At 43.0% G+C, this 12,825-nt stretch overlaps 2 protein-coding genes across 3 annotated transcripts in view; both read right to left on the bottom strand.

The window, feature by feature from the left end:
- Positions 1–625: 625 nt before the first annotated feature.
- Positions 626–4,798, bottom strand: S1PR1 (sphingosine-1-phosphate receptor 1). The gene is made up of 2 exons (XM_030278670.4): positions 4,660–4,798; positions 626–3,420 (listed from the first exon to the last, which is right to left on the bottom strand). The coding sequence occupies exon 2, from the start codon at positions 3,286–3,288 to the stop codon at positions 2,149–2,151; it is 1,140 nt and encodes a 379-aa protein (XP_030134530.1). The 5' UTR covers positions 3,289–3,420; positions 4,660–4,798; the 3' UTR covers positions 626–2,148.
- A 4,154-nt stretch (positions 4,799–8,952) lies between these two features.
- LOC100218707 (uncharacterized oxidoreductase ZK1290.5) overlaps positions 8,953–12,825 on the bottom strand; it is a 45,235-nt gene continuing 41,362 nt past the window's right edge. For both annotated transcript variants that reach the window (XM_002187742.7, XM_030278669.4), the window contains one exon: positions 8,953–9,226. The gene's annotated coding sequence lies outside the window, so the exon portion shown is untranslated. The remainder of the gene's footprint in view (positions 9,227–12,825) is intronic.

The following is a 12,825-nucleotide window of genomic DNA, read 5'->3' as shown; positions in this document are numbered from 1 at the left end:
TCTGCACAGTGATGACATACAGTATGAGAAGGTGAGGTTTATCTTCACTCTCCAACTGCATCCGGTATGAGTTCCATGGAACTTAAAAGTAATTCAGAGAGGGAATGGCCAGGAGAAAGGAAATGGAAGTCAAACCTTTGGGAGAAGTAACAACTACACTGCCAGGGTCTTTGCTGGCAACCCAGTGGAGCTGCAGCGCTGGCGCAGCTGAGGCCATCATTCTGCGTTTCATAAACTTCCTTTGCAATAAGCTAAGAACTGAACTTATGAATTATATTGGTGATACAAGTGAATTACTTCACTTTTCTACTCTAGGCAGTCATGGTAAACTAGCAATGGTTTTCCTTCTGTTTGCGCTTCATTGGCTGTCGGAGAAGGATTGCTACTGCAGAGATTCTTCTAGTGGTACTTCAGCCATACAGCATATGCCGACAAGAAAGTTATAGTTTGAAATTAATTTTGTATTTTACACAATCCTGTGACATTACACGTTATGTCCCCACAGAATGGACTTAATCCCAGCACGAACTAAAATCACGGAATTCTTTCACCGACTTCTGTGGAAACCATACCGGGCACGAAACCACCACAATAGTACAAAACTGCTAGCAATCTGATAATAAAATCATTTAAAAAATCAGTTTATTAATGTTTAGAAGTCAATAAAGCTATGTGCAAATTGAACAATAAAAGTCAGAAACATTTTAAATACTATTTTTAAACCAGAAAAAAAAAAACCCAACAGTTTAATTGCACTGGAAATTTTACTACAAAGGCAATACATTTTCTTTACAAAATACCAGTCCTAGGAGTTGCTGATGACTGTAGATAAGTCAATTGCTCTCAGCTATCCCAGATACACCACATTTGTTATAGTAATACTCTAGGTGCATGAAGACTCCTGTATCTTATTTACATAGTACACATTTAACCCCATTAGCACAGGTTAGAAAAATAGAGAAGTAAAAATGTTGCTGTAAAACAAATACATTCAATTTAACGACAGATACTTCTTCCATGATAAAATACAGACATCTTTGCTGAAATTATAAACATTAATAAAATGTGCCAAAATGTATTGCATTTTGTTATGGAAGTGCATTTATCTATAGTCATTTCACTTCAACTGTCTTTTTATTTTTTCTGAAACCCAACGTACTCTTTTCTGATTTTCCAACTGATCCTTACTTTTGGAAAGACTGTGAACCTGACACTGAAATATCCCTTCAGTTTTTAGCTCTTCTTGCTTAGGCAAAAATCCTACTGTTGCCAATAGTATTTTATACTATTTTGTAGACTTTCAAGTCACCTTGAAGAGAAATGATGTTTAGTTCTTCCTTGCATTTTTCATGATAATGCAGTTTATTTAATGCTATAGAATAAAAAGGCAATCAAAATATGGGGCCAAATGCCATTCTGAGTGACTCCATTAAATCTGATGCAGCCAATGGAATTGTACAGGCGAAAGTAATCTGCAGAATCTAGCTCATGGTCTTAAAATGTAATACAGACTGACAGCAAAAATTCACAGCTATGATCTTGCTAAGTAAAACCCCAAGAGCTTTGGACTCTGCAAATAAAACCTTAGGACTTAACTAAAAGCTCTGCAAAATTACGCCAATTATAGTTGTATGTGGTCTAAGTTATATTTGTGTGATCTCCTTCCATGTTATGTACTAAACAAACACACTTCTTACCAACAATACCAGAGCCACCACTAAATTCAGTACAGAAAGATCTTTGTGTCAGTGGTTTGCTGTGAAGAGAAAAAACTTCACATTCTTCTCACAGGAAAAAAAAATATTCATTCTCCCTTTCCCTCCTCCCCCTCTCTTTCTCTCACACACACCAGGCATCATTTCACCAAGGCATCAGTCTTTCAGAGTTACTAAGGAGATTTCAGGATATGAATGCGCCTGACAATCCTGAGCTGCCTCAGCGCAAAGACAAAACACGCTCCAGGGAAAAAGATTTTCAAGCCAGAACAGTGTGTCCCATTTCTTGAACTCCAGCCTCGCAAGTGCACCGTTTGCCTCATTAGAACTAATGCTACTTGCTCACTCAGCCCAACGCTGCTGCTGTGAGCAGGAGGCGTCCCAGCTCCCTCATTTCAGAGGAAGACTCTGAAATACACCCCCATGGTTACTCCTAAGAAGATGAGGTAACATTGCCTGAAGACATGATGGTTTCAGGATGGTCACCGTCCTCCTTCTGTGGGTGTGAGGAGTTGTCAGACTTACTCCGGCTGAACTCCATCCCCCCAATGATTGGCCGTTTGAATTTGGTCCCAGAATCTGCTGGGGGACATGTGCAGCAGCACAAAATCTTGATGAATGCCCTCCTCATCTCTTTGTTTGTCAAGGTGTAGATGATAGGGTTTGTGGCTGAATTGAGCACGGCCAGTACTAAGAAATACTCTGCTTTGTAGAGGATTGGGCAGGTCTTCACTTTGCACCCCACATCCAGTAAAAGGAGGATGAACAGAGGAGCCCAGCAGGCAATGAAGACACTCAGGACTATGATCACTGTCTTGAGCAAGGCTAGTGACTTTTCTGAGCTCCTGGTAGCTTTGGTAATGTTTTTCCGAAATGTCAGCCTGCGGCTCCTAGTCCTCACCATGGAGTAGATCCTGCAGTAGAGGACCACAATAGATAACAAAAGGCCAGTGAAAACCGTTGTGCAAAAGAGAATATAGTGCTTGTGGTAGAGAGGCAGCACGGTGGAGCAGTTGGACAAGAGGTTCTTGCAGTTCCAGCCCATGATCGGGAGCCCCCCAAGGATTGTGGAGATGACCCAGCACGCACTGATCAGCAAGAAGGAGCGGAAGCTGTTGCTGCCATTGTGGAGTTTCATCTTCAGCATGGTGATGTATCTCTCGATGGCGATGGCCAACAAGCTGAACACAGAAGCTGACAAGGCAACAAACATGGTGCCTTCTCTTACAAACCACTGGTTGGGAGTCAGGCTGTAGGTTTTGTGTCCAGATAGCAGGATGTTGGCAGTGTAAGCCACACCAGCCAGCAAGTCTGAAAGAGCCAAGTTCCCAATGAAATAGTACATGGGTCTGTGAAACTTCTTGGTTTTCCAGATGGTAAGCAAGACAAAAATGTTCTCTAAGATTATAAAGCAGCAAATGATAATAAAAACCACCGACGTCACTTTAATTCCAGTGTCCACACTCTCATTTAGCTTTCCCGTGTAATTATAATGCTCTTTGATGACATAGTTGACATCAGTGTTGGTAGGGTTGCTGGTGACCTTCTGCGGGGCAGTGGTGCCAGAGTTCATGGTGCCTGGCTGGGGACTGCTCCCTCAGCAGCCACCGGATGGTGACGCCAACCACAAACCCGGTGGCTGCCCCGAAAATCCTTGGCCCCACAGCCTGCCCGGCACTGCTGCACAGCCTCACAAACTGCAGCCCTGAGAACAAGAGGCACAAAAACCAGACTTAAAAGAAGGAAGACTAAAAATGTAACAAATGCTAAAGGGTTCAATAATCTGCTGTTTTAACTGTACATCAGAGTAAAAAAATGTATTCATACATGAATCAGTTTCATTCAGCTGGTAAAATATATTTAAAAGGTGGTTAGCTATATTGAATAGGTAAAGCTAATAAGACAAAAAAAGTTCAGTCATGCAGAACTGAACAAGTTGGAGTCAGCAAGGACTGTATTACTGGACTTCTTCCAACACAAAAGATCTCAAAGCTCCCCAGCAGTAAGTTCTAGTCTTTTTTTCTTCAGTGAGAAATACAACAGCAGACATTAAAAATGGGAAAGGGCTTGCTTGATGAGATTTAACTCTAAATGTATGAAAGTTTGCACAGAAATTACTTGACATAGACCCGTATTCTCCTCCATTAATAAAGTCTGAATACACTTTGGAAGGGGATAGTTATGCAATTTACTGATGCCATCTCAAACAGTGGTAAATTCACTGATGTAAATATACACAAGAAATCATCTCCAAGCTGTAAACAGGTTACGGGGTGCCCTTGCTAAATACAAGTAAGAATATGCTTTACAAAGCCCACAGCAGTAAAAAGTTTAGAAAAACAAGAAAAATATGGAATTAAGCTAAAGAGCAAGCCCATTCCATGGATCTAAAACAAAGAATGTAAAAAAAAAACCCCTTGCATTTAAATAACTAGTATTGCAAGCTTTTGAAGTGGGCATAATTAAGGACTACGCATATAGAGGAGACCCCCTTTACATATAAAGGTTTTGTAGGAGTACATTTAAAAAGAATTAAACCCATAATATCAGGCAAGGAAAGAAGAACAGGCAGATTTTCTAAATTACAGCCTAAGCGGGGCAAGGCAGTGGGTTCGGCTCCCTACACTATTCCCGGGCTCCGGTCTGCATCGCTCCCGGGCATAAAAGTCCCACCGCTCCTGTCCCGCACCGCTCCTGTCCCGCACGGCTCCGGGGCTCCGACTCGCACCGCTCCGGCTCCGCTTCGGTCTCCAGCGCGCGGCTCCCGTCCCGCACCGCCTCTGCCGGACGCGGCCCGCAGCGGGCACACCGGCGCCCCGGTAGCCTCCTCCCCACCCCTTCTGTCTTGTTTCGCGGCCCCGGGGGTCGCGCCGAGCGGGGACCGCAGCGCTGGGACTTGAGGCGGCCCCGCGCTGCGGGGACCGCGCGGCTCCCCGAGCCTTACCTGGCTCAAGCACGGCGCGGAGCCCAGACCGCCCCCGCACATCTTGCGGGCCCGCGGAGCAACTCCGGTGGGTGGGCTGGGGGGCTCGGTGGTTTTAATGTTTTCTAGCTGCTGCTCTCCACCCCGTTTCCGATCCCCGTCTCCTCCCTGCATGCCCAGCCCGGCCCCTGCGGACACCCCCCCGCCCACCGCCCCGCCCCGTGAGCAGCCGCGGGCGCTGCCGTGCCCGGCTGGTTCGGAGCCCGCGGGGCAGCAGCGGGCGGCTCGGGACGGCGTGAGGCGAGGAACTCCCCCGCGGGAGCCGCTCGCCCTGCCGGGCCGGGGGCGCCGCGGCCGGGCTCCAGCCGGCCCTGACCTGGGAGCCGCCGCCTCCCGCCACCGGGCGCACCCGGCATTCCGGGGCAGGAGGTGCTGGCACGGCCCGGCGGCTCCCGGCGCGGCTCCTGCGGGGTGCCGGGGGCAGCTTCCCGCCCGCCCGGCTTTCCTGCCCCCCGAAAGGCTATGGCCAAAGGCAGCATCCCGTATGCTCCCTCCGTTCTCCGTCTTAGAGGACAGTGTAAGTCCTGTTTAAGGAAACACCTGAAAGAAGCTCTTCCATTTTCTCACTACAACCAAGGTGTTGTTGCCCTGGCAGGCCCGGTGGCTGCCACCCGCACTCGTGGCCCGCAGTGACTCACCAGCGGCTCCCCAGGGGAGGCAGCGGCCCGATGGGGCGAGGATGGTGCCAGGCTGCACTCTGCGGGGCAGAAGCCAGAACTGGCCCATGGGGGATAAACTCAGTTCCTGCCACTGTCAAACAGCACCAGGTGTTGGTGTTTCCACATGAAAAAAAACAAAACAAAACAAAACAAAACAAAAAAAAAAAAAACCCAAACAAAAAAACTCCCAACCCATAACCTCCCAAAAAAACTAAAAATCCCCAAAACTAACCTCTGCATGTTCAGAGGATGCTGTAAAGCAACTATGTTTGAAAGTATGAAGAAAAGTTTTTAATGCGTTTTTTTTCAGAAACAAAATTGGCAGCGGCAACTACCTAACACTGTTACCACTGTATCATATTGTATATTCTTTTTAAAAGAAAAAACACCTTTGGCACATGTGAAATGCCAGCTCTGGTGTATTCTAGTGTTGCACTTACTGCAGAAATTTCCTCTTCCTTCCTTGCTCTGCTCTTGTTAACTCCAAATTGAAATGTAAAAGAATATCACAATAGGCGAAAGCGCAATAAATTGGGTCTTTCAGTTTAAAGTATTGTGCCCATCAATTAGCTGTAGCAGTTGTTATGGGGAAGCAGCCTTCCTCTGAAAGACAGTACAAGTATTCTACCCTCAGGAAGAGGGTCCCTCTCTTATTTATGCTAATAGTCATGCTTCAACTGCTCCACACCCCTCCCAGAATGACTCAGATAAATTACACTGGCAAACAGACATTTACTCTTCTACCACAAAGCTAGAAACTTGAAAAGATATTTATCCTCCTGAGAGCCTGGAGGAAAATGCAGCCGTTAAGTCACAACTGTCAGAAAATGCACATGAGATAAATCATGCTTGAGGTTGACATATGTATCCCCTGCAACTGCCTGACATACCCCAGATATTTCAAGCTTTCCCCCTTATTTATATAATACATAGAAAATACTAAATAAAAGTGCATTAATTAGGCATTTTCTTCTAGGAAATAATTCTCACATGATTTTAAGTAAGACGAACATATTAAAGGAACATGCTTTAATTAAAGGATAGAATGATTCAGGGTTTCATTAGTCAGATGTGCAGGCTTTCATGTCCAGGCTATTGGCTACCAGCTGAGAGGATACCATCTCAGAGATGTGACATCCAAAAAATTAATTGTCAGAGCCTGTTTAAAATTACAGAACCACAGAATGGTTTGGGTTGGAATGGAAGACCTTAAAGATCACCCAGTTCCTACTCCGTTGCCATGGGTGGGGGCACCTTCCACTAGGTCAGGATGCTCAAAGCCCCATCCAACCTAGCCTTGAACATTTACAGGGATGGGCACATCCACCCTTTCTTTGGGCAACCTGTTCCAGGGCCTCACCATCCTCACAGCAAAGAAATTCTTATCAATATTGAAACTATGCCCACTGTCTTTCAGTTTGAAGCCATTCTCTTGTCCTGACACTACATGTTCTTGTAAAAAGTCCCTTTCCAGCTTTCCTGTAGGGCCCCTTTATATTCTTAAGCACCACAAGAAAGTAACTGCAGAGCCTTCTCTTCTCCAGACTGAAAAAACCCAACTCTCTCAGCCTTTCCTCAGAAGAGGTGCTCCAGCCCTGTGATCATTATTTGCATCTTTCCTCCGGACCTGCTCTGACCATGTCTGGTCCATATCTTTCCTGTGCTGAGGACCCCAGAGCTGGACACAGCACTGCAGGTGGGGTCTGACCAGAGTGGAGCAGAGGGGCAGAATCCCCTCTTGCCTTGACCTGCTGCCCACAGTCCTTATGGTGCAGCCTAGGATACCACTGGCTTTCTGGGCTGCAAGCTCACATTGCAGGCTCACGTCCATAGTCTTATCCACCAGAACCCCCAAGTCCTTCACATCTGCCTCTCTTAGCCAATCGTGATACAAGGAGTTGCCCCAACACAGGTGCAGCACTGGGCAAAATATGCAGGCAATTTCAGTTCCATTCCAATAAGTGGGTCCTTGTGTTACAAAAGGCATCGTTAAATTTAGATGACCACATACATTTACAGCCTTCTTGACATCTTGGCACTGAGGAAACTGAAATATAGCTTCACTCTTCACAGGTAAATGGAGGCAGATCAGCTGGATTTGCACTGAAGGCTGTCTAAACCCTCAGAGAAGACAGGTTAACATAGCTCAACTGCACAGGTTCTAACCTGCTTACAAGGGCTGAAACACAAACAGGGGACTCAGGTTCGTCCAGCCAACTTTACCAAAACTGTAGTTGCTGGTAAGTGTTTAGCAAGGGGGTTTATACCAGGGTTAAAATCCAGCCTCACCAGGAAAACAAGCCACCAACAGAATGAGATCCCTTTCTCAGTACCCCTCCAACTGCCTTGTCCACTGATAAGGAAGCTTGCACTTCTACCACAGAAATCCAGTGTATACATGGCTCCTCTGAGAACTCAGTTCTGGAATTGCCCATGGTCAGAATAAGGAGAAAGAACAACACAATGTTATTCATGCATTTCAGAAATAACCAGAATGCAGGTCTGTCAAATGCCAGCAGAAAGGCTGTACACATCAGGACACCAACCTGACACAGAACAGACGCCTCACCTGGCTAAACTGGTTAAAAAAATGTTCTGTGACATGTCTACTAGCATAAAGAGACAGACACATTTTTCCCAGGGATCCTCAGCATGTATATGCTCTTATGTAGTTTTCAGGATGAGCAGAAACTCACATTTTAGGGAATGGCATGAACAACAAAATAATACTAAGTGTGTGTGACAACCAAAGTTCTCGTGGAACTTCCAGTGAGAGCTTAGCTTGGTAGGGATTGCAGAAACGTGGCTAGTCACAGAGCTATTTCCTTGCAGGAAAATGCTTTGATCTTGTCAGAAAAGAAGTTGTAAGCTGGGGTCCACCCAATGCCTGCATATCAAAAGACTGGTGGCCTCTGACACCACCAGATCCAACTCTCCCAGTGCAGCTGGACAACTCACAATTGCATCAGAGGAGTGTCTGAACACTATCCATCTTGAAAAGATAGTGACAATCCCTGCAAGGGAGATTAGCAAAGGATTTTTCTGCAACATGTCATTCTTTGACACTTTTCTAAAGTCTTTGTCCATATAAGCAAAACCTACTTTTATTCATCCTGATGCAGCTTAGGTCACAAAGGGAGCCATTCCTCTCTGAAGTGCTGGGGCATGACAGGAGATCTGTGAAACAGTACCAGAGTGCAGGTTTGGTCACCAAGAAAATATCAAGAACAGTCTGCAGAATCCCCCAAAATTCTCTTGACTGGAAGAAATAAAAAAGTTGGATTCATTATTCTGCTGCAATCCCTGAACGAATATTCCATATTTTGAATCATTTGTCAAGATTTATATACATTGTACCACGCTCTTACATGCCTTCAAGTAATTAATACTTTTCAAAATCTGTAAGGAAAAAAAATACACCTAACTAATGTGTTCAAAGGGTTCCAATGACACCTTAAGTGAAGTACATGCAGGCAGAAGAAAATTATAATATTGTGAGATAACTAACCCATACTGGGAGACTATACAGGAAAGTTCTAAGAAAGCAAAAAAGACACTGAAGGTATTTCTGCATCTGTAAGAAAGCTACAAAGAGTAAATTAAATTATTTTATTAATTTGTTAACATAAGAGTAACTACAAACCATTTATACTGATTCTTGAGTATACTACATACCTAAGAGAACAATTCAGATTTATTGTTCAGTTTAAAATTAATTAATGTTCCAGTTATATCACTTTTCTAGTTAAGAACAATCTGCTTTTAAATTATTATTTCCACAGGGAGTATATTAGATGAATTAATTTTCTGTTGACATTCACAGTGTTAAAAAATTCCGTATCTTCTTTCTTCAAATTAGAATCAAAAACCTGGTTTGAAGGAAAAAAGAAAGTCACGACAACATTGCAAAGATAAAAGCACACATATTTTTTCAGTATTAGTATTCTATAACTTAGGTCTGATTTTAAGTACTTGATATTGATAAATAATATTAATTAAATGGCCCTTTTTAAAAAAAAAGGCAATTGTAAAAGTTTACTATATTCATTTTTGTGAGCATCTGCACTTTATTTTTAGCCCACTAAGCTGAATATATTATTAGGAAAAGCTCAAGTCTGAAGGGAAAGAATTGAAGTAGTTGAGAAAGTGACACGCAATAGTTTGCATGGATATCATTGTACCCAAAAGTCTAACACACTCTAATATATGGAGCAATCATTAATAGCATGATAAAACTGCTAATATACTCTTGAACTTCCTACTAGCAGTTCAACTACAGAACGTTTCTCAAAGGGCAGTGGCTGGCCAGGCCACTGTCAGGATCACACAAATTCCCCCCGGGCACAGGGATGAGCTCTGCTGCAGTCCGTGCCTGTCCCTGCCGGGCTCCTCTGAGCAGCACCTCCGGCCTCACCTACAGAGGACACACGGCACAGCACTGGGGATCAGAGCACACGCGCAACACTTCCTTTCCAGCGTGCACATGTCTGACTGGAGGCTGCAAAAGTTAAAAAACTAGGTACAGAACAAGTCTCCCAACACAGCAACACAAAAAATTATCAGAAGTTTGTCTTATCTGTTATTTCTACCCAATGCACAAGTGGGAGAGGTGAGCTTCAAAGCTTCTGGAGGGGTGTGGCAATGTGGAAAGAGTTAATTGCCTTGGATTCAATCAGTAGCAGCAAGAGCTCCACCACCTTTACCCCCATTTTCAAAAGCATGGGTTAACCACAGAGGTGTGAATATTATGCAGTCGGCTTGGCCTGGTAGATTTATGAACTCAAAAGCATTACAGCTTATTTTCTACTCAGAATATAATGCCTTGGAAGTCATGTTGGGGGGACAGGTGTGATAGAAACACTTCTGCAGCCCGATTAAAAAAATTCCTGAATATTTACTTTAAAAACCCATTTCCATTATTTTCCTTTGAAACATTTTTAGGTGTCTTCATCTCCAGTAATATAAGAGATGAAAACCAGAAAGAAACAAGAAAAATAGGAGAAGGAGCTACTCAGAGTCAGGCAGGAAGCTACTTGGCTGCACAGAAAATGGCCTCACCCTTTCCACTGGCTTTTAGTTTATATTTTTCTTTTCCTTATTTGTTTCAAGAGTTTCCTTCCATTAGGAGTCACAGAGCTCTTGCAAAGGCAGCTGACTGCATTTAGGTAGATAGCACTGATAAATTGCATCTTATTTTAAATAATGGTTTATTGGGACACAGTGAAAAGGAGTGTCCCAATCAGTCACTACCATAAATGACATAATGATAGGGAAAAAAAAGTGCCTTCAGTGTTCTGGTGTATTCCCTGATCCTATTGGCAAGACGATGAGTTACAAAGATGAAATGGATGCATTGATGTATCTTAAAAAAGGTCACCGTATAAAGGTGAACAAATTTTCTCTCTAGGGGAAGTTTATTTTACAGAAATAAGAACAAGAGGAAGAATTTCAGCCCTGTGGAAGAATGTGCATATAATTCCAAGAATTCACTTGAGGAATAAATGCTGAGTTTAAAACAGCAAAATCTTTAAAATGAGCACCTCTAGGCTATCTGACCAAAGAAGAAATAAAAAACAGAAATAAACTTTCTGGTGTTGTATGTCCAGCACTTTTATACCCTTTTGGTCTTCTGTGTTCTATGTCTCTTACCATAAATTACTCCTCCCTGCTATTCCTAAATCTCCTTACTGTTCACTTGTCAATTTCTTATTAGTTGTCTTATTTCTTTGACCAATGTTGGAAGTACTTTAGAGAGGTTCATTTAGATGAGGTTATGTGCACTTACTCTTCAGCAGCCCTTGCTTAAGAAGAAAATTATTACTGCCAGAATAATGCCAATGTAGTTGTAGACAGGAGCACAAAATATGAATCCATTGAGTCTTTCCTTCTGCAACTTCACCAAAAGTAAAAGAGGACTTGCTCAATTATTCTAAATTAACAAACTGTAAAACTTGTGAATACCACAGTCAAAGGAAGAGGCTTCAGTGAACTATCCCAAGGCCACAGGAGATAACAGGGTTTCAGTCTCTTGGGCAATTATAGCTTCTAACAGAAAACAATGGCTATTAGTGAGGCACAATGTGCAAAACTGCTCATCACACCTGGGAGAAAGATAGCTTGAGTCAGCTGAGTCCCAGCACTTAAAATCTTGTGTCGTCTCAAATTACACCTCACTTAGTACATAGCTAAAATTAAACTCTTCTGTAGTTCTAAGGGCACTAATTGGCAGCAATGGAAATTCTAGGAAAGATTACAAAATAATAATGAAAAAAGCCCACCACAGAGAAAAGTCCTGAACCAACAACAATTCACCCTGAACATAATTAGAATAGTAGCAGATTAAAACTGTAACTTGCCCCAGCTACTCCTTAAGAAAAATGCTCTTTTGATAATACTATTTCTGATTATTCCTCTCATTACTCACTGAACTGCTTAGAAACCATGACCTAGCCTGAGAAAATGGTGGCTTGCCTTCCTCACAAAAGCAGGTGTAGACACCAAAAACATTGTAAACTGTCTTTGACAGAAGGAACACTGAAATATATTAATCAACTCACAGCCATTCTCACACTACGCTAAAGTCTCCTGTGTGGGGCATTAGCAAGAAAATCTGGTTTAATTTCAATTAGCTCAGAACAGGGAGGTGGTCAGTCAGAATCAAGTGCAAAACCCTGTAAGAGTTGCAACGAGCATGGAGCTTAAGCCATGTAGTCCTAACTGACACTGTTCTGGTAACACTGGAGCTAGAATTTGCTAGCCAACACAAGTATTTGGTTCCTTTGACACATCATTTATGTTTGAAGCAGTATATTGATGTGATGTCTGTTTCTTTAGAGAGAACTAGAGGTGAAACTCCAGCCTGTGTTTTGTAAATTCTTAGAAAGTCATCACTGCCAAAAGCCGTATTTAGGAAATATCAGGCACATGACTCACTTCTAGTCCTTGTTTCATTGATTCAGATACACTGTGAAGGAAGGAGTCCCTCAACAGCACAGTTTGCATTTTTTTCATACTTCTAAGGCATTGTTCTTTTCAAAAGCAGTATTAGCTGATAGCCACTGGTAGAAAGGTTTATTTCTGGACAATCTTTCCAACTTTCACTTAGTCATTGCCACAGTTTTATGCAAAAGCTAAGAGAAACGCCTAAAAATTTTATAAATGAGCCTTACTGCCTGAAACTCTTGAACCCCTCATCACAACAGCTGAGCCAGAGCTCAGGTACAGAGATATTTTTAGACACCAAGAGTGGCATTCCCAGGTACTGGAGCCACTCAGACTGCAGGCCATGCTTGAAACTAGAAAATAACCTTGCTCTGGAGATTGTGTATATTTCTCAGAACACCACACTGTGAAGGTATTAGTGAGCAGCATTTCATACAATATCTTGTTTTTCATAGAAATTATTCCAGAGGCAAATCTAGACAAATTTTTGTGGACAAGTTTACCAGAAAAAAACATAGACATTAAT

This window comes from Taeniopygia guttata, chromosome 8 (genome assembly GCF_048771995.1).
Source record: "Taeniopygia guttata chromosome 8, bTaeGut7.mat, whole genome shotgun sequence".
NCBI lineage: Eukaryota > Metazoa > Chordata > Aves > Passeriformes > Estrildidae > Taeniopygia > Taeniopygia guttata.
This window is presented reverse-complemented; position numbering and strand designations above follow the sequence as displayed.